This window comes from Diceros bicornis, chromosome 12 (genome assembly GCF_020826845.1).
Source record: "Diceros bicornis minor isolate mBicDic1 chromosome 12, mDicBic1.mat.cur, whole genome shotgun sequence".
NCBI classification, from domain to species: Eukaryota; Metazoa; Chordata; class Mammalia; order Perissodactyla; family Rhinocerotidae; genus Diceros; species Diceros bicornis.
In genome coordinates, this window is record NC_080751.1 from 26,300,751 (window position 1) to 26,323,227 (window position 22,477).

Below are 22,477 nucleotides of genomic sequence, written 5' to 3' on the forward strand. Positions count from 1 at the left end.
AAGAGTTTTAGAATTTTTTCCATTTATTATATTACCAAGAAAAAAAATCACTGTATACAAAGATATTACAAAGGTAATAAAATATTATGTACAATAAAAGGCATTTTGACATTTTAAAAATGATTGCATGTTGACGTCACACTTAGCAATTAAATAACTGAATGGTACCTGAGAACTTTTAAAAATTACTGTCTTCAGTCCTTCCAAATTCATTATAGTATTAAGAAGCATATGAAAATACTTAAAACAGTAAAAAAAAAATAGGATAGTGCCATTCTGCAGGGATCTGGATTCATCATAGTCAGTGGTATTTTTAAGTGTGTTCTTTTAAAACAGAAGTCATCTCTGAAGGGTTCATCTGGTCTGAACAGCGCATTTAAGAACGTCCATTACCCAAAAACTTCATTGTTTTCTCCTTTCCATCTCATCTTAAAGCTACCTGAACTGTGCACCAGTGACCAACATTTTCAGCTAATTACTCAATAAAACCAAGTGTGTCACCAATGAAGTCTCCTGAGATTGAATTCCACAAATGAATCCCAAAATACTCCAATTTTATCTATTTCTCACTATATTTTATGCAAAGCTATAATGTTTTGATTAAATAAAAGTTTAGAAGAAAAATAGGCAAGATCAAGTTTGATACTTTTACCAAAACTTTTATTTACCTACTGCTATCCCAGAAAACTCGATTTGTTGAAGCACCATTTTGTACTAATTATTGTGTATTACTGTTCACACATAGGTGTTGAATGAATTTTTTTGTAATTCTTTAAATTTTTGAAATTTTGAAAGTCCAATAGTAAACTGAAGTTGTGGAAACAAGTGATAAGAATATCAGAGTATGATAAATTCTACCCCCTTTAAATAGATAATTATTAGCATGTGATATTTTTTCCTAAAGCCATAGACATTTAGAATAAATAGAAAAATGTTTAGAAAAAATAATTGTTTAAAAATTATATCCGTATTTTGTTTATTAATGAGGGTAGTAGTGGGGACATGACGGGGTTTTTTTCTTTGTTTGGTCTACGCTTTTGAAAAAAAGTTACACACATGATTACTTTTGAGATTTCATCTCATCTACTCATGTTACCCACTCCTGGACTGATAACGTTAAATAGCATGGAATTTTCTATCATATGTGATGCAAAAAGCATCCTAATTTTACGCCTTTCATACCCAACCTCTGAGAAGAAAACAGATGGGAAATCTTTCAGCGGCAACTTCATTAGCCATAAGGAGACTCCCTTTTAGGAAGACAGTCATACTAATCCCAACTCATAGTCAACTTTGGCAAAGAAATTAAGAGTCGCAGAATTTCAGAATTGGAAGTCATTAATTGCCCTTATCTTTGCTATACAATCAGAAATGATTCTGGAAAGAATAAGGTCAAATGACGGTCCTTCAGATGGAACAGCTGGCCACTCTCAAGACAAAACCATCTCAGGGATCTTAAAGAATGTAATCCATAGTGATTTTTCTCACTTTGCTATGTATTAGACAACTGGAAGGAATGTTTGGATTAGAGATTAATCAAGGCCACAGGATATATACAGACGCTGATTTATTAACAATATTAGATTAGCACTATACAATTTACAGTGTTTGTATGCATTATTTTATTTAATATAAGGTAGGCTGGGTAATATCTGCATTTTATATCTGAAGAGATACGCCCATAGAAGGTGTGATTTGCTAATTACATAACTTTTAAGTGGCAGAGCTTAAGATTCAAACCCAGATGTTCTGACTAAAAACTCCCTATTCATTCCATTTCTCCATGCTCTTTAACACCACATGGTAATTTCTCTAATCTCTCAATAAATCAATTTAAGATATAAGAAATTATTTGGTGTTACTAGGCAGCCTGGATCATCAATTCCAAGTCTTTCTTAACATGGACAGGATAATTAGTTTTTCTGAAGCATTAGGTTAAAACCCAGCTGTTTCTGTTCACTAAGGTTTTGAGTAGAGAAGCCCAGTTACCAATTTAAAAGGCCATTAAGATAGTAAGTTCTGATGACAGAAATCAGAATAGTGGTTTTGAGGAGTAGGTAGCTTGGCAAGGGGCATGAAGGAAACTTCTGGGATGGTAGAAATGATTATTTACATATATAAAAATTTATCAAGCTGTACACTTCAAATTAGTCCACTTTTTGCACTTTAACTGTGTGTTATCCCTCAAAAGAAAAAGACTGACATCTTAGCAAGAGTTTTGTCTCATTCACCTCTGTATCATTTCCAGCACCTAACATGGTGCTTTGCACAAGACATTCAAAAATGTGATATGTGATTGATTACATGAATACTTGAGTGTCCGTGCAAGGGTAAGGTGCCAAGGAAATGCACGGAGGGAGAACTGAGGTTAAACCTGCCCCATATAGTAGAGAGAAGAAGCAAGGTCAGAGATATGAAACAATCCTAGTAAACTGTAAAATTTCTACCTAATACAGTTGACACTACGAGAGGCAGAGAGTTAAAGTATTTCACAAGCTTGATAATCTTGGCATCACTGCTTTTCCTGCCAAGTACCTTTCCCTTTAAAAACCATATCCTTGTCCACATTTTTATAATCACTCCTACGTCAATTTCACCCTTCCCTCTCTAATAACAGTTACCATTTATTCAGCACCAACTATGCCACGGATTGTGCTAAGTGATGGAGCCCCAAAGATGAATGAGACAAACCTTAAATGACTATACTTCAGTGAGAGGAGTTCTGCGACAGGGGCATGTACACAGTTGCACCTCAACTAGGGCAGCAGGACCAAGCTTCACAGAGGAGAAGCCCAGTCTTAAAGGCTACGTGTAGTCGTTGTAGAAGAGCAGAGGCAGACTGGACAACATGGAAAAGGCATGGAGTCCCGGCGGCCTGAGAGAGAAAGTTTTTTCAAGGAATGCTATGTACTAGGGTATAAGGGGGAATGGGGTATTATTTTTAACTAGAGCATATGGAAAAGATTCTTGTTGGGGGAAAAAGAATGAAGGCCTATACTAAGAAATCAGCAGGAATGAAAGAGGAACAAATGCAAGAGATTTTTAGGAGGCAGACTCAAAAGGACTTGGTGACTAAGTATGAGTGTGAGCAAGAAAAAGAATAAATATGATTTTGAGGTTCCTATTAAGTATCTTGGGTGGCAGGGTAAATGGTAATGCCATTAATCAAATGAGAGAATGCAAAAGGAGGAGCCAGTTTATAAAGGATTCCGGTTACATGAGAAAGCTGAAGCTGTGGGCACTGATGAGGTCACCCAGGGGAAAAAATAGCACCAAGTGACGGCTGAGGTTGAGACTCTGGGAAAAAATCAACTTCAGAGAGGACTCTTGTCTACTACAGAAACCTCGAAGGGGTCTCCAAGGAGGGAGGGGTCAATAGGGTAGAAGGTTATGGACAGGTCAAGCAGGGTGAGGACTGATTAAAAGACACTAGATTTCACAAGGGTGTTTCTGGTCACTTTCCCAGAATATCATAAGAAAATAACAAGAGGTAAAGAGACTGATAGGTTAAAGAATGGCTGGGAAGTGAGGAAATGGAGGCCAAAAACATTTTATAAGTCTGGATGTGAAGGGAAGAAACATGAGGGTGGCAGGAAAGATTTTTTCCTTTCTTTTTAGGCTAGAGAAGACATTTCCCATATTTATAGAAAGAAAAGAAGCACTAAATGGTGATGTGCAGATACAAAAACAGGATAGGAGAGAAAGGAGGAGGGATCCAGTGTACAAGTAGAGAAAGGAAGAAGGTCACCTCTTCCTCAGAAGCGAAGAGTGGGGTGTTATAAGAACAGGTGAAAGTGTAAATACATTTAGAGATAGAAAAGCAGGTTGCCAAACTCTTTTTAAATGATAAAATAATTTCTATAATCAGTAAATAGCACCTGAAAAATGAAAAATCCATTGGAAATACTCTCAACACAGATGTAGCAGTACCCTTAATTTGGCTTACATAGAAAAAAACTGCATTAACAAGTCAATTGCCTATTTAATAATTAAAAAAAAAAATCCATTTACTGTATTCTAACAGTCAATGTTTAAGCTGATCAGTGCTAATCCTGGGTTCATATTTTGAACAGGAAAGAAATCATGCCTTCAGGTTTTTCTTTCTCCCTGGTAAGTTCTTCTAAAGTATGTTGTGTGCTTATGATTTTGAAAATTATATAACAGAAATCTTTCCTTTTGAAATCATAATTTCTGAGAAATATTAATGATACTTAGGTGTCTTTAATCTTTTTCTTTTGTTTCCTAAACTATCCTGACCCCAAGTCTTACTTTGCTCTCCTTCTCATTTCCCAGTATCATCCAACTCAGAATTTTTATTTATATGACATTCACACATCTGTTTTGACCGAATTAACTAGTTTTAATTGTGCCAGTAAATTTATGGTTTGGTTGGATGCTAACGTAAGTGAAATGACACACTGTTTCTAGCTAGGAATATGTTCACCATTTATGGTAGATTCTAGTTGTAAGATAAACTAGGTCCTTAATAAGTTAGTTACTTAGCATCATGACAATTCCATCACAATTAAGATTATTGCCCAAATTCTACCATCTTTTGCCACTGGGATTACTTTGCTTTCAAACAATTTGGATTACCATTATTAATCCTCAACCTGAATGTGCATGGTTCCAATATAAACCCAATGTTACATTAAACAGAACTATAAAAATCATAAACATCTAACAAAGCTATTCTTTCTTTCAAAAAACAAAGTTCTATTAGGCGTACTTTGAACATTCAATAAATATTAACTGAGTGCTTAACATGAGGCAGACACTGTTCTACAAAGTGGGGATTCAACAAACAAAACACAAAAATTTCTGCTGTCATGAAGCTTATATTCCAGTATAGGAAAACAAACAATAAACAAATAAATGCTGAGTAAAGTCAGATCACGATAAGTGCTATGGACAAATATAAAGGAGGGCAGACATGGAGTGCTGATATATATATATCGTCAAGGACGGCCTTGATCAGGCTAACAGTTGAGTGAGACTGAAGGAGTGAGCTATGCTTATAGCCGAGAGAAAAACATTCAAGGCAGAGAGAACACCAAGTACCAAGGGTCTGAAACTGCAGCACTCTAGGTGTTTTTGAAGGGAAGCCCTGAGGCCACAGTTCCTGGAGCTGAATGAGGAGGGGAAAGTGACAGTAGATGAGGTAGCAGAGGGAATGTGGGCCTGCTAATTTTGAGGACTTTGGACTTTACTCTGCGTGAGATGGAGAACCACTGGATGGTTTTGAGCAGATGAATGATACGATTTGACTTGTTTTAAAAATAATCACTCTGGCTACTTTAGGGAGAAGAGATTGTAGGGGCACAAGGATATAAAGAGGGTTTTTGGAGGCTACAGGTTCAGTCTAGGCAAGAGATGATGGTGGCTTGGAACAGGATGATAATGGTAGAGGTCAAAAGAGGTGGTCAGCTTTGGATATATTTTGAAGGTAGGGCCTACTGCATTTGCTGATGGATTGGATATGGGAGATAAAAGAAAGAAAAGAACCAAGGATGATCTACAGTTTTGGGCCTGAGCAACTAGAAGCATGGCATTGCCATTTACTGAGTCGGGGAAGACTCGATGAGAAACAAGTTTGGGAGGGAAGATCAAGAACTCAGTTTTGGATATGTTGAATTTAAGCTTTAATTCGATCTTTAGGTAGAGATGGCAAATAAGCAGTTTTACACAGATGTGTAAGCTCCAAGTCTAGAGTTCAGGGGACAGGTCTAAGCTAGGGGTAAAATTTGGGAGTTGACAGAGTGAAATTGGATGAAATCACAGTGCGTGAGGAAACATAAGAAAGAGGAGAGGTCCGAGGAAACTTCTTCCCCTTAAAAACATGGGTGTAAAGCTAAAATCATATGTAATTTTAAAGGTATGGATTTAAATGGTCCAGAATGTAGAGAACCTCCCATACCCTGAAAGCTCACTTCAACTGCTTACTGTCCAACTTAGCATTTTGAAGAAATCTTAATTTACATAGATAGCCGGCCCTCCCTATTTGGGCGTTTCTGCATCTGGATAGGAGGGCCAACTGTATTCATTGTACTACACCACATTATATAAGGGAATTGAGAATCCACATATTTTGGTATCTGCTGGAGTTACTGGGACCAAAATCCCAAGGATACTGAGGGATGACTGTAAATCTAAGAAACTCCAAGAAGCCTCAGAAAACCCCTTAGGGGTCACCTTGGCCCATAGGCCTCAAAAACAATAAGGAATTTATTTTTCCAATGGCATAGCCATTACAGGTTTTACCTTCAATTTGCTTAAAAGCAAATATCTAATTCATTTAACTAAGAATACATTAATACATTATAAAAGAAGTATAAAAAGGTATATCTGGAAAAACTAGAGCCTTGCTCTAAGGCTCTCCTCAGTCTGTTGTGGGGAAATGTAGCGGGACTCTCAAGACAGAATTCCCACTGTAAACAATATCAGGTCACATGTTTCAAAAGAAGAAACAGTAAAGTCCTTTTAAATTTCTATTTTGGAATTTTCCTTTTATGATAAATTTCCAATCTTGTATTCTACGTACCTGAAGTTTTTTTTTTTTAATGGAAAAATTGATTTTATTCAATATTTAATGTGTCACAGATTCATTATACACTTCTTATGGTCAAATAATGATTTAACCTAAAATCATTATTTTATTTACTATATTTATTGCCGAAATATTTACTGGTTTAAATAAACCTTCAGTGTATGTAGGATTCCACAGGCCATCATAGCCTAGAAGTTCAGTCTGTGTGGATTTCTCTACTCTTGAAGCAAAAGTCTTCTGTAAATGCTGGACTTTGTCCAGCTCTTCCTAAAGTTGGGAATTGAGTTCATCTCTCTCTCAGCTGCAGCTTCAGCACTGTGCATCTTTCATTATATCCTGATAAATTCTCTGCCAGCTGAAGGAGGTGCTCTAAACCGCCAGTAGAGGAATCCCCTACATACGCAAGGTTTTATACTGCTTTCTCATAAATAAGTTTTTGGACTATCATTCCTTAAAAACAAAACCAAAAGAAAAAAAAAAAAAATCTAAACCTGTGTTATACTCTCTGTCAGAGAAATAGAAAATGCTCATCAATATGTTACATCAAAATGGTTGCAAACATTCAAAAGGATTTAAATCTTGAATCACCATTTACATCAGCATTTAAATCTTACAAGTTAACTTGAAAAAATTCAAATCCAAATGAGTCGCTCAATTGCTCATTCTGCATAGTGCCAATAACTGAATACTGACTACTTTGAACAAAACTATGACTGTTTGGATTAGTATCGTTTGATGGTCCTGACTCATTTATCATACTGTTATCCGCACAGTTGAAGTCAGATCCCTCAAATGCCTCTGACTGTGAAACAAAAGCAGTACTACTGGAACTCGTGCCTGCTGACATACTGGAAGAGGACATCTGATGGAGCTGTCTCAAGTCTCTTGGGTCTAACACTGAATTACATGAGGGGTTTTCAAGATTCATGCTCATAAGTCTCGGATTATCAGTCTCCCTCATGCTGTCATTACTGGGCGTTATCATATTCACAGGGCAATTAGGCAACATGTTGGCATCAGAAATACCATATAAGTCAGCTGGTGACATGGATGATGCTTCCATTCTGCCTATGTCATTAGTATTGTTGTAAATGCAAGCATTAGAAGCATTCAAATCACTCACAACAGGTATGTCCAGGAATGGTGGGATACCTTGTGAATTAGAAGAAAGTGTCCCTGTTGAATAACTACTCAGTGGATTTGCATTGACTGAGTGTGAGGTGGAGTGGGCCACTGATGACCAGCTTGAAGAAGACTGAGGTACCATTGAGGGTATGGCTGCAGCATGATGTGACAATGCACTTGAGATGGACACAGACGAGGAATAGTAGGATTCTGCTTGACTTGAAACTCCTGAGGTCCTGGGCATTTCTGTCAAAACGGCACCATGAGAAAACAAGTTTGATTCTGTGGGGGGGAAAAACGTATTTTTACAAAACTGAAATGAACAAAATTATAAAGAGCATCATTTCTAAACTAAAACTCCATAAACAGACTAATAAAATTTTCAAGGAAACTGATGTAAACTTTCAAATTAAAAAGTTGCATATAAAATTATTACAGGAGTCCAAAACTAAATTCTTTAACAGTTACCGTTTTACAGATACCTATAAAATAATTTTGGTAACTTATTTTGGCTTAGATAATTTCGCTCCAGTTAAATCTAGCTTCTGAGGCCCTATAAAAGTATTTTTGAAAAATGAAAGATAAATAACAGAATTTCAGTTAATGGCCAAAATCATTTCATATTCTCCACTTTTAGTAGAAAATGGAGGGAAGGAGGAAACACTCATTAGGGATGATTGAAAAATCCACGTAACTCTCTAAGATATAACTCTAAGGTACTACAAAATTCCCAGTCAGAAAAAAATCAAGGATTCTGTATTTATTTACATATTATATGACTGCTGTACATACTAAACCAAGAAAAAGCACTGATTTAAGAATGTAAGGGGAGGGCCGGCGCCATGGCTCAGCGGTTAAGTGCGTGCGCTCCACTGCTGGCGGCCTGGGTTCGGATCCCGGGCACGCACTGAGGCACCGCTTCTCCCGCCACGCTGAGGCCGTGTCCCACATACAGCAACTAGAAGGATGTGCAGCTATGACATACAACTATCTACTGGGGCTTTGGGGGAAAAAAATAAATAAATAAATAAAATTATAAAAAAAAAAAAAAAAGAATGTAAGGGGAGGGGCCGGCCCCGTGGCTTAGCGGTTAAGTGCGCGCACTCTGCTACTGGCGACCCGGGTTTGGATCCCGGGTGCGCACCGAGGCACCGCTTCTCCGGCCACGCTGAGGCTGAGTCCCATATACAGCAACCAGAAGGATGTGCAACTATGACATACAACTATCTACTGGGGCTTTGGGAAAAAAAGGAGGAGGATTGGCAATAGATGTTAGCTCAGAGACGGTCTTCCTCAGCAAAAAGAGGAGGATTAGCATGGATGTTAGCTCAGGGCTGATCTTCCTCACCAAAAAAAAAAAAAAAAAAATGTAAGGGGAAAAAGACTCATAATTAACTCTGGTTGAATGATCTAAACCAGAAGTTGAATAATTTTTTTTTTTCTATAAAGGGCCAGATAGTAAATATTTTAGGCTTTGTGGGCCATATATCTCCTCTGTTGGAACTACTCAACTCTGCCACTGTAGTGCAAAAAAAGCAGCCATAGACAATATGTAATTAAATGAGCACGGCTGTGTTCCTATAAAACTTTATAATTTGCAAAGACAGGTGACTGGCCAGATCTAAACCATTTCTTCCATGACACAATGTAATTAATAAAATTACCACCATATGAACGAAATGTAATTTCTCAAACAATCCCAAAAACATAATCACAGTTTCCAACAGGATCTTTGGAAGCTGAGATCAATTTACTGAATTTCCAAAGCATGCAAAAATTCGTAGGAGTGGACAATATTAAAGAAGCAGTTACCATTCCAAAGAATGGGATTCCAATATATTGTGCAAAGCACTGGTCTTTCTGATCACAAGGAAGACTCTATAGGGGATAAAATACCTTTTTTGATGAATCTTCCTTCTCCAGTGGATCCTAGGGGACCAGGTCTAGGTCTTTCAGGAAAATTAACTGCTGTGATAAAGTTTTTCCATTATTGAATGTAATTTGAAAAATAACACTATCAGTTAAAATTTGAAAAACTGAATAAAGCAAAAAACCCCGAAAATCTATTTAAATGCTAACAAATCCAAAATATTCTTACCACAATCCTGCCACAGCTTCTGGAAAAGTAGATTTGTTTTTTGTTTCTTTGCTTTATTGCCATAAGTATCTGGTTAGAAAGAAACCAGGAAAGCATGTGAATCATCATAGGATTATGCTTCCTCTCCTTTAATAAACAAACAGGTGTTTTACTCCTATATAGAAAATGTTTTAAATAAATGTACATAATACGGATTTAATAAGTGTTGCAGAGTGTGTCCCAAGTCAGTAGTAAAGGGTGTTTTTCTCTTACTAAAAAAATAGTTTTTAATATTCATCTTGTTTTAACATCTACAAGTCAACAATGTCAACTATGGCAATAAAGGCAGATAAGGAAAATGGAGACCAGTCTCTGAGTGGCAAGACTGCCATCTATATAAAGGGCACAATAAAGACCAAAATAGAACCTCAAATATAAACCAAATATTGATAAGCAGTTTAGACACTTTGAAATTATTCCAGATTCCTTTCCTAGGAAAGAGATGCAAAGAGCATAAATATCAATTAGTCAAGAATCAACTGAAACTTTCAGGAAAAGAAACGTACATTATGAAGAAACATAACTGTATTCAAATGTATTTTGCAAGAAAATGTTATTAGCAGTAGACTAACTTTAAGAAATATATAAAACATTACCACCAAAAAGTCATACCTTTTTCATCAGGCAGATATCTAAAATCCATAGATTCACTAACTTCCTGGTCAGAAGGTCTCCGCAACTGCATTTTCACTGTCACTGGTTCCGTTATGGCTTTGCAATATGGTGGAGTCTTGAAAACAATGGCTACTTGACGGTGTACATCAGCTTGTGAAAAGATACCTTTTGCTTCCCAATCATTCAACACAAACCGAACTTCTATGTCATCTAGTGAATACGAAAGCAAAGAAATAACCATGGGAAAACAAAGTAAAATGCATTTATTACTCTAAAATATATTCTGAATTCAATGAAGCAAACAAAAAATCAAATACATACCTTTCTGAACTTTGTCACAGAGTAGAAATATTTCATCACCTCCTCTGACACTTCCACAATTCTTGTTTACACGACAAATTCTTAATTCTGCAGTATTAGGAGCACCTAAATATAAACGACTTTTTTAATGGGTTGCTACCTTAATAATATATATTATTTCTTTTTGATGGAGAGAATTTTAAGAAAACAATTTATAGCATAGATAAAAAGCTTTAGTGTATAAATAAATTAAGGACACTAAATACATTAAGCATCCACATCTGTCCCTTTCCTTTTTTTTTTTTTATAATTTTTATTTATTTATTTTTTTCCCCCAAAGCCCCAGTAGATAGTTGTATGTCATAGCTGCACATCCTTCTTAGTTGCTGTATGCGGGACGCGGCCTCAGCATGGCCAGAGAAGCGGTGCATTGGTGCGCGCCCGGGATCCGAACCCCGGGCCGCCAGCAGCGGAGTGCGTGCACTTAACCGCTAAGCCACGGGGCCGGCCCTGTCCCTTTCCTTTCTAACTGTATTGCCCAACCTGGTTTAGAGCCTTGTGACTTCATTTCTAGGCAATGACATGTCCTCTAATTAAATCTCCTTGCTTCTAAATTCTGATTCTTTCAATCCATCCTACACACTGTTACCAGGTTAATCTTAAATCATGACCGTAATCCTCTGGCAATGCAATTTTCATGCTTCCTCTTATCTGGTCAATATTATCCAATAACTCTCCCCTGGCATTCAAAGTTCTCCATCATGAGGATACTCTGATCTACTTTTACAGCCCTACGTCCCACTATCCTTCTACATGCAAAACAGGTATAGTCATACACCATTGGTGGATGCATATGTAAGAGTATATACACACACATACATATAAAAATATTTCAGGGCAATTTCATAATCTTTTTAAACTATAAATATCCATATCATTTGATCTAGCATTTGCCAACATTTCTACTTCTGCAAATTTATGCTAGAGACGTATTTGCACAAAATATACACATAGAGGATATTTATTGCAGTATAATTTGTGAGAACAAAAACAAAAAATTGAGAAGGAAACAAACCAAATGTCTTATAACAGGATAATGATTTTAAAAAAGTATGATATAGCCACATAAGGAAATATGCAGCTACTGAAAAGAATAAGGTTCCTGAATGGGAAAGAGGTTCAAGATATTTGCTAAGAGAAAAAAATAAGTTTAGAAAAAGATGAGTGATGATTTTTTTTAAAGTTGTCAAAAATATTGTGTGAATAATGATGACGACGACGATGTATTTGTATATATATGAAGACCTGGTGAACTATGTACCTGAGGACAGTGATTATCTTTGGAGGATGAGATTATAGACTTAATTTCCTTGTTATTCATTTCAGTAATGTTTGAATTTTTCCTATAATGAACATACTCTTTTTCTAATTTCCAAAATACTTTAAAAAAATTAAGCTATTTAGAAAAACAAGCTAAGGCTGCAAATACAAGAAAATAAAGTACTTACGGTTGTCATAAATTGGGTTAGAGACAACAGGAGGTAGAGCAGTTGTCAAATTACCATGTTCATCAGGGAGGAAAACTTGAAAACATAGTCTCACCACATTGAGGTCACAATCTTCAATATCAAGCAGCTGTGATTCAGGGACTGAATAGTATATATATTTTTTAAGAATGTAAAATAGTTACAGAGAACTAAAATCCTGCTAGGTCCTCCTCCCTGCCCAATATATCCAATAACCTTGAGCAGCATCCAAATCTGTACTAACAAAAATAGAATGGTACACAATCTCAAGAATGCTTGTTATCATCATCATCATGTAGTCACTAACAATATTCATTAAGTTATGGCCACGATCAGGAAGTAACTATCCCAGTCATCTGGAGTTTAGAGCAGAATCCCAAATTGACATTAATAACACATAAAATTTTTACAAAAATTATTGCAGGTTATACATAACAGAGAATAGGTATTAATTCACTAATTCAACAAACATGTATTTAGTCCAGTCATTTTGTTAAGAACTCTGTAAATCATCTCCTAAATCTGTATGAGAGTACTATCATGCCCATTTTACAGATGAGTAACTGATTTTTTTTGTGAGGAAGATCAGCCCTAAGCTAACACATGTTGCCAATCCTCCTCTTTTTGCTGAGGAAGACTGGCCCTGGGCTAACACCTGCACTCATCTTCCTCTACTTTATACGGGATGCCGCCACAGCATGGCTTGACAAGCAGTGCATCAGTGTGCGCCTGGGATCTGAATCTGCGAACCCCAGGCTGCCGAAGCGGAGTGCGCTTAACTGCTACGCCACTGGGCTGGCCCCCAAGTAACTGATTTTAAAGAGATGAAATTACTTGTCCAAAGTTTCACAGCTACGAAGTGGCAGAGTAGGAATTCAAACTCAGGTCACTGAATGCAGAACCTATGCTCTTAAGAACTGAACTCTATTAGAAAATTTTACGTTTTGCATAAAAATGACATACACAGGAATATATACTAAAATTTAGATCAATATTTTAGGGATTAAATAGCAAAAGGATACTAGATGATGTAAGGTAGCTAGTTTCCATAAAAAATTTTATGTGCAAACTAGGTTTGCTTTAAAAACAAACACTACAGGGGCCGGCCCCGTGGCCTAGTGGTTAAGCGCACGAGCTCCGCTGCTAGTGGCCCGGGTTCGGATCCTGGGAGCGCACTGACACACCGCTTGTCAGGCCATGCTGTGGTGGCGTCCCATATAAAGTGGAGGAAGATCGGCACGGATGTTAGCTCAGGGCCAGTCTTCCCTCAGCAAAGAGGAAGACTGGCATGGATGTGAGCTCAGGGCTGATCTTCCTTGTGCACGCACACACACACGCTAAATAAATAAATATTTAAAAACAAACACTACAGCAGGAAAATTTTGCAGCTCTGAAAAAATATAAAAACCCATTCTTCATGACAGAATATGACAGTTTGTTAAATTGATATTTGAAAAGAAATCCAGTTCCAAAGGAAAATATTACTGCCTTTTCAAAGAATACCATAAGCTATAGCAATAAATCATAAATAACATAGCCATATTTTTAAAAAGGATGAAATACACATAATAAATTATATGAAAATTTTTATTTTTCAAAAAAATATTAAAATTTGAAATACTAAGTTTGAAAACACAGTTAAAACCCAAATTCTTTAGTCTTATAGGCAATAACCAAAAACCAATGTAATTTTGACTGTGTTTATTTAAACTACATTCACTGTCTCAGTAGCTATCACAACATTTAAAATTATCCCATTATCAGCATTCGTAAGCCTTCATTTGAAGGAGTCTATAAGAATATATTTGTACAACTAAAAGGTCAAAACGTTGTGATACGAACACCTGCATCACAGCAGCATACTCTACTGGCACAATTATGTAGGCATGAGGTCTACTTCTTCAAAGTCAATTTTTAACAGCATTATAAATTTAGAGTTCAAGATATTAATGTTTCTCAATACCAAAGATGAGTAATCAATACACACACAAAAAATCAGTAGCTAAATGCTCCTGACAAGTTTACAAACGAACCTCTGGATAAACAAACTGGGATCGCCATACAACAAAAAAGAACAAACTATGGATATATACCCCAACATGGATATATCCCAAAAACACTATGCTGAGCAAAAGGAACCAGATATCAAATATATACTACACACTTCCATTTATATGAAATTCTAGAAAAGATTAATTGATGGTGGCAGAAAGCGAATTAACAGCTGACTGGGGCCAGAGGAGGGAGAGGGAATTGACTGGGAAAGGGATCAAGGACATTTTGCATTGGTGGGAAGAGAAAACTAAGAACATCCCTGTTTCTCTCTACTCACCAATACTTCTGATTCCAGATGTGTGTGCGTTTTTCCACACACAACAATTCTCTAACTCTCAGGATACCAACTCAGTGTCCTACAATTTAACTCAAGTCTGACACTCACTACCTGGGGTTAGCACAGAGCCCACAAGTAAGGGCTCAATCCCACAAGACTACTCCCCCACATACACTTAGGGCACCAACTGCAAGTTCAGGTTGTCACCTTGCAGTCATTTGTTGACTGGCAACAAATTGGGGAGTTTCCCATGACCCACTCCTCGGGTTCGATAATTTGCTAGAACGGCTCACAGAACTCAGGAAAACAATGTATATACTAGATTATCAGTTATTATAAAAGGATACAACTCAAGAAGAGCCAGACAGAAGAAATGCACAGGCAAAGTATGTAGAAGTGGCGCTGAGCTTTCATGCTCTCTCTGGGTGTGCCACCCTCCCAGCTCCTCCACATGTCCACCAACCTGGGAGCTCTCCAAACCCCTTCAGTTAGGATTTTTATGGAGGCTTCATTTTGTAGGCATGATTGATTAAATTATTGACCACTGGTGATTAATTTGACCTCCAGCCCCTCTCTGCTTTCTGAAGGTCAGGAGATGAGGTTGAAAGTTCCAGATCTCTAACAACATGCTTGGTTCCTCAGGCAACCAGAGACCCCCATCCTTAGGGGTTTTCCTCAAGTCACTGCATTAACATAAACTCAGGTGTGGTTGAAAGGTGCTTATGTATAACAAAAGACACACCTTTCACCTCTTTTGCTCTTATCACTTAGCAAATTCTAAGGGTTTCAGGAGCTCTGTGCCAGGAATAGGGATGAAGACCAAATATGCATTTCTTACTATAAATCACAATGTCACAGAAACCCAGAGAGGTAAATTCAGAATAAGAGGGCTCTTTTTTCCAGATACGGCCTGCCAATTTTGTAATAAGTGGCTAAGAGGATGAGAAGTTGAGATGAACACTCAATGGACTACAGGGGAAAAATAAAGGAGTTCAGGGTCTGCTAAGGGTGGAGGATCTGATAAATGTCCAATGCCTTGGTTGGGGCTCTAGAGGAGCTACACCCTAGGAGTAAGGGTGAACTGAAAAGATACCAGACCTCACAGGGACAAAAAGTCCAGCTTCAAATAACCTAAGTGATTCACTGATTTTTGGTGATCTGGGATTGCTAGTGTAACTACCCACCTACCACAAGAAAATCTTCTGAAAGGAGATAACAACATCCTAGGCCTAAAATCTTTACAATTTTTCAGATACAATGACTGTTATTCTATTTTAAATAACCAGGCCTATAAGGAGACAAAACAAAGTGGGTTTTTAAAAAAGAAAAGAAAGGGCCGGCCCGGTGGCTTAGCGGTTAAGTGCGCATGCTCCGCTACTGGCTGCCCGGGGTTCAGATCCCGGGCAAGCACCGACCCACCGCTTCTCCGGCCATGCTTAGGCCGCGTCCCACGTACAGCAACTAGAAGGATGTGCAACTATGACATACAACTATCTACTGGGGCGTTGGGGAAAAAAAGGAGGAGGATTGGCAATAGATGTCAGCTCAGAGCCGGTCTTCCTCAGCAAAAAGAGGAGAATTAGCACGGATGTTAGCTCAGGGCTGATGTCCCTCACAAAAAAAAAAAAAAAAAAGAAAGAAAAACAACAGGCTACATAAACAGACCACAAAGGATCCAAATAATGAAGTTTTCAGACATATGATTTAAAATAACTATACTTAATGAATTCAAGGAGTTAAAAGACAAGATTGAGAGTTGAGTAGAAAACTTGCAACTATTAGAAAAGGAACCAAACAAATTCTAAAAGGAACCAAAACAAATTCATCAACAGTTTTATAGAAAACACTTTGTGTCTTGTCTTTCAATACACTAGGGACTAAACTCTATTTACCAATATTTCCTACCAAGAGTTTTTTTAAAGTGTTGATTTAGTTTAAAATCTTTAACCCAATTTCAGCCGATTTTTGTATATGGGGAGAGGCAGGGAATCCAACTTAACCACTTTCTCCAGCTTCATTTATCAAATATTTCCTCTCTTTTTCTTGACCTGACATGCTACCTCTGTCATAACGAAAGTCTCATATTTTCTTAGGTCTGTTTCTGGCCTCTCATTTCTACTCCACTGGTCAATCTGTCTATTGTTACCCCAATACTACATTACCTTAATTAGTACCTCTTCATAATAAACCCTAATATCTGTGCTTGCTTCGGCAGCACATATACTAAACTCTAATATCTGATAAGGTCAGTTTCTCATCCCCATTCCTCTTCTATAAAGTATCCTCCTTTTCCTGTTCAGAATCATCTTATCATATTTAATGAAAAACTTCCTTGAGAATTTGTTTGGAATTGCACTGAATCTATACACATCAGTTTGGGAAAAAATGCCACCTTTATAATATTGATATTAGAGAACATGATATACCTCTCCATCTATTTAGGTGTCCTCTATTATCTCATAATAAAATTTTATAATTTTTCCTAAAGAAATCCTGATCATTTCTTAGATTATATTTTCTGACAATACTTCCTTTAATTATCTGCCAATGATGTACAGAAATGCAACTGACTATTGTGCATTAATTTTACATCCATTCACCCCTTTAAACTTATTTTCGTATATTTGTATATCCTTTTGAGTTTTCACTGTAAATAATAGCTCCCAATAATTACAGTTTTATTTCCTCATTTTCAATCAGGTCTCACTGCACTGGCTACAATCTCCACTACAATGCTGAAGAGAAGTGGCAAGAGCATACATCCTTTTCTCACTCCTAAATTCAAAGCGAATGCTTCTGATGTTTCCTCCACTTAGGATAATGCTTGCTGTAGGCTTTTTAATATATACATATCATTCTATAATACAAAATGCAATATTTTATTCTGCATTGGTGAAAAATGGTACTATTTTAACATATGCAAAATCTAGCAAAAGGAAGCATGAGACCAATCAAATTCTCTTAAATTCCTCTTTAACTAGTTTAAAATTTCCCGTTATACTTGATCAAAAGGATACAAGGTAACAATTGTTCTCCTTAATCTATCTTTAGAAGTAAAGATCACTCCTTAGTCCTAAAATCAATGTGTGTTTAATAAGAATTTTATCATGATATATTTCTTTTGGAAGTAGGGATTAAAATTTTTAAATCAATTATAATATCTCCTAGGCTCTAGAGATGTGATATTTCTGAAATTCTAATACTGTTAAATATTACTGAAATAAAAGCAAACTCAGGGCAAAAATACACAGTATATAGATTAACAACTTTAAGAGCTATGTCTCATTTAAGAAAAAATATAAAGTTTAGTTATAATTCATTTAATTTCTGTTACTTAAAACACATAGATTATCCCATATATATAATATAATAAAAGCTAACATTTAGCTGCTTATGTGCCAGGAAAAAGGTAAATGGTCATAGCAGTCTATCTTTAATTTACTCATTCTTTTAACATATTTATTGAGCTTCTATTATGTGCTACACACACAAAAAATGCCCAATACAGATATGAAAAGACAGTGCCTGCCCTTAGTGAGATTAGTGTCTGCATGAGAAACAGGTACATAAACTAAAATTATATAATATAACATGAAAAGTGCTATAATGGGAGTATTTTCAAGGACTACTGAAGGCATAAAAGAAGTGCCTCAAGTTCTGCTGAGGGTAATTAAAGACGGCTTGAAAAACTAAAGTAGCTATAATGAAGAAAGGATAATGAAGTACACAAGAGTCTTTTTTTCTTCTTGCTTTTTAAGCTTTAAATTGTGAGGAAAGGCTTTTATTTTCCTGTATTAAATCAGACTTTCGAGATGAGAATTTATGTTAGAGACTACTTGTCTTTTTAAACTGTACTCCTTTTCAGATTACCAATATAAAATAATCCCCCAAACTCAACTGCAAAATGGTCTTTGTGCTCTCATAATAACTCAATGTCCCCTGTACGTGGAAAAAAGGTAAAATGCCTAGTAAAACTGAATTGCAAATTCTTTATTGTCAAAATCCTATGGGTTTTAATCACTGAATATTAGAATTCCTTACATATCATTAAATACGTAGCTGGAAAATGATAATTTAACATTTTTTTCTTTTATAGTAAGAGTACTCTATGAAATCTAACTGCCATTCTTTTGTTCTAGCTAAGTAGACTGTTAAAATTTGACATTGGAGCCCTTAATTCCTCACTCAATTTAGACTTCAGTGTACAGCAGACAATTTGAACAAGAATTTACATAAAGCCTTGTCAAGTTTAACACTACTTGATTGCTGTATATCCTTATTTGCAAGAGACAGTTCCTATTTTAAAGAACTAATGCAAGAAAGATAAGGAATGGCCTTAAAACATACTACGTGATATAGTATACAAAATAATCCTATGCAAAGTAAGAATAATTTTTAGTAGTCTTTGTATTTTCACATGATATTTGATCTTTAGAGAACAGACCGTCACAATGAGATAGCATCAGTCTTTAGGCCAGAATTTGTAGATCCTATTCTGCTAAACACTTTCAATTCCATTGTTTCTACGTATCATAAATATATAGCAGAAAAGCAAAGTTAGCTAGGCTCTTATAATTCTTTACCAGTAGAATTTTCCTATGTCAAGGGATACATCTATAAAAAAGTGTCAGTTCAGCTCTGACAAATTTCTAAGTGGTAGAATTTAAACTAGTACACTCTGAAAATAAACAACCAAAGAAAGGATAATTCTACAGTTGAGTTCAAGTTACTTAAATTAGTTTTTAGTGTTTTGAGTTTTTTCAAGGGGATAGATTTTATTTGCCTTGCTTACTATTAGAAATGCACATTTTAGGTTTTATTTCAATATTCTAGGAAAATAATAAAATAATTATTATTATTTCTATCATGAAAACTGTACCAGAATAGAGAATGAGGCCTACTCCAACAATCCTGTTTAAATTTATAACTTGTCCTCCTAATTATAGATTCCCAGCTCCTAACATTGCTGTTTTTTATCCTTAGCACTTCAGAGTCTCAAGATTTAGTGAAGGAGAAACATGTAAACAAAGTTATAGCAAACCATACTAGAAATACGTACAGCACTTGGGGAAAACAGACTGAATACCTCACTCTGTATGAGAAGGTCCCGGAAAACTTGAAAGAGGTGACCCTTAAACTTAAACTTGAAGGCCAAGCAGCAAGAATTCACCAAGTAGATTAGGGCATTCCATTCAACTGCATATATAAAGGTGCAGTAGCGAGAAGAACATGGCTCTTCTAACATGGCACATAGTTCAGAATGGAAAAAGTTCAGACGGCAAAAACAAAGTGTGCATGTGTGTACTCAGCGTTAGGGGAAGGAGAACAGGAAGTTGAGGCAGAGGATGAAAGCCGGAGGTGAAGGTAGAGCGGAAAACAAGGATCAGATTATGAAGGGCTTTGAATGCCATGCCTGAGAAGCTGAATCTAGCAAGTAGTGCAGAGTTTCTCAAAGTGAGATCCATGGATCACCTGCATCAGAATCATCTAGGAGAGAGATTTTCAAATTGTAGTTTGGGATCCATTGGTCAGAAAATTAACTTAGTGGGTTGGATAAGCATTTTCCTAAAAAATAAAAAATGGAACGGAAAGGAATGAAATAGAGTACATTGCATGTAGTAAGAATATTGTTTTTTTATCTAGGTGTGTATGTGTGCATGTGTATATGTATTGAGCAGAGAAATAAAACCTATTTCCTACTGTGAATCACAGTCAAGTAAGTTAGGAAACATGGATCTAGAGGCTTCTTAAAGTGCAGAGTCCCAGGCCCCCCACGAGAATTATCAAATTAGTAGGACCTATCTGATAATAGACCTATCAAATTAGTAGGCCTGATATCTACATTTTTAACAAGTACTAAGGGATTCCTATGCACACTCAAATTGAGAACCACTGCTGAGAATTATTTGGAGCCACTGAGGGATGATAATCAGAGTTCTGAAATGATTCATATTGGTTTTAGAAGGATCTTACTAGATGCAGAGTATATAAAATGCTTGGTGAGTGATCAAGAATAGAGGCAGGAACACAAGTTTAGAGGCTATCAACAATGGTCCAGGCTAAAAATGATATAAGCTTATATTCCTACAATGGTAGGTGAGAAGAATGGAGAAGATGGACTGAGACATGGTCAGGGTGGGTGAACAAAACAGTTTTTCTGGAATATTGAAGGGTTCATGAAGAGTAGCAGCAAAAGAGAAGGTAGGAAAGACATGTTGGAGCTATATGTGGAAGACTTTCAATTCAGGGCCATTTAATTTTTAAACTATTTAAGGAGCCATTGCAACTTTTTAATCACAATAATGTGCTAAATCACTGATCTAAGGTTATTCTAATGAGGGGAAAATTACTACAGCTCAAATTATGAAATGATAAATTCTTAAAACTAGGGAGATAGCAAAAGGTCTAGAGAAAGGAATGGATGTTAACAAAAAACCAAAAAACTAAACAGAAAACACAAATACTTCGAAGAATCAGTTAGCAGGATTGTTCCTTCCCCAAGTCTCCGTTCATCTAGGCAGCACAGCAGAGATAAGACAACGAGCCTGCGAGCCAGGCTCCCTGTGTCCAAATTCTAGCTGCACCATTTACCAGCTACACGACCTTGAGAAAATTACTTAACTGCTCTATGCCTTCACGTCCTTGTTTATAAAGTGGAGATAATAACAGTTCCTACTTCATAGGTTGTTACAAGAATTAAATGGAGTAAAATATGTAAAGCACTTATTATGTACTAGGAACTATTCGAAGTGCTATATGAGTGTTTGTTATTAACATCATGCCTAGGTGAATTGGTAAAAAAAAAAAAAAAAAAAAAAGAACCAAATGACTTCCATAGATGGCCCATCTGCTCCTTGACTCCTGCATCCTCCTCTTTAATCCCCTTTCCACCAGAGTCAGGAGATCTGGATATGAATTCCAGCTCCGCCACTTGTAATTGCCATATGACTTGGGAAAGTTACATAACCAAAGCTGTGGTTTTCTCTTCAGTAAAGGAGTGTTGTTGTAATGATTAAATAAAATAGTGTACGTGATAAAGCATTTAACACTTACTCTTTGACATACAAAAAGTACCTAATAAATGGTAGCTATTATTTATAACCTCCTGTTTTATACTACATTATCCCTGTTTCATACTACATCTAGACTTAGGGGCCTCTTGAATTTAAAAGTGTGGCCTTTTACTTTAGCAATGAATCAAAATTTTAAATAAGCATACTTTTGACCCAGAAATTTTCCACTTTTGAAAATTTATCCTAAGGAAATGATCACACAAGAGCTCAAAGTACATACTCAGTGGAGCTTTTTTAAAATGAAAATAACCTAAATGTTCATTAATAGATGACTAGATAAATAAATTATGGTCTACTCAAACAACAGAATACTCGGTTAAAATAAGTACTCACATGGAAAGATGTTTAAGATATATTCCTGAGTGGAAAAAAAGAAGCACTAGAATAGGAAGTATAGCATGATTTCATTCATATAAAATTTATATGTATGCATACGACTATACATGTATAAAGGAAATTCTAGAAAAATACACATGAAACTTAACAGTAGTGTCCTCTGATGAGTAAGATTGAAGGGGAAGAAGGGGACTTTCGCTTTCAGCATTATACTAAATTGTATGAAAAATAAAGACTTAGAGAAAAGAGATGCCGATCTTACGGTTCATAAAAACACAGTACTTGTCTATGAGCATATTTCTTAAATTATCATCATATCTCTTAAATTATTTTTACACATCCAGGAAAAAGGCAAACCAACAATATAAGTACATCTTAAATATAACAAAGAAATTTATTCTTTGAAAATTTTATAGTTGTTCAATTCCTGAATTATGCATATTTAAGCAGCTACAGAGGACTACAATGAAGACTACTGTAGTGCAG

General features: G+C 36.2%; 1 protein-coding gene across 2 annotated transcripts in view; it reads right to left on the minus strand.

Moving 5' to 3' along the window:
- Nucleotides 1-7,011: 7,011 nt before the first annotated feature.
- REL (REL proto-oncogene, NF-kB subunit) overlaps nt 7,012-22,477 on the minus strand; it is a 33,200-nt gene continuing 17,734 nt past the window's right edge. The window contains exons 5-10 of one of the 2 annotated variants that reach the window (XM_058551164.1): nt 12,233-12,373; nt 10,746-10,850; nt 10,422-10,634; nt 9,771-9,839; nt 9,569-9,640; nt 7,012-7,954 (exon numbers count right to left, since the gene is read on the minus strand). In XM_058551164.1, coding sequence (XP_058407147.1) covers nt 7,158-7,954; nt 9,569-9,640; nt 9,771-9,839; nt 10,422-10,634; nt 10,746-10,850; nt 12,233-12,373 — 1,397 coding nt within the window. In that variant the 3' untranslated portion in view covers nt 7,012-7,157. The remainder of the gene's footprint in view (nt 7,955-9,568; nt 9,641-9,770; nt 9,840-10,421; nt 10,635-10,745; nt 10,851-12,232; nt 12,374-22,477) is intronic. The other variant, XM_058551163.1, reaches the window with a different exon arrangement.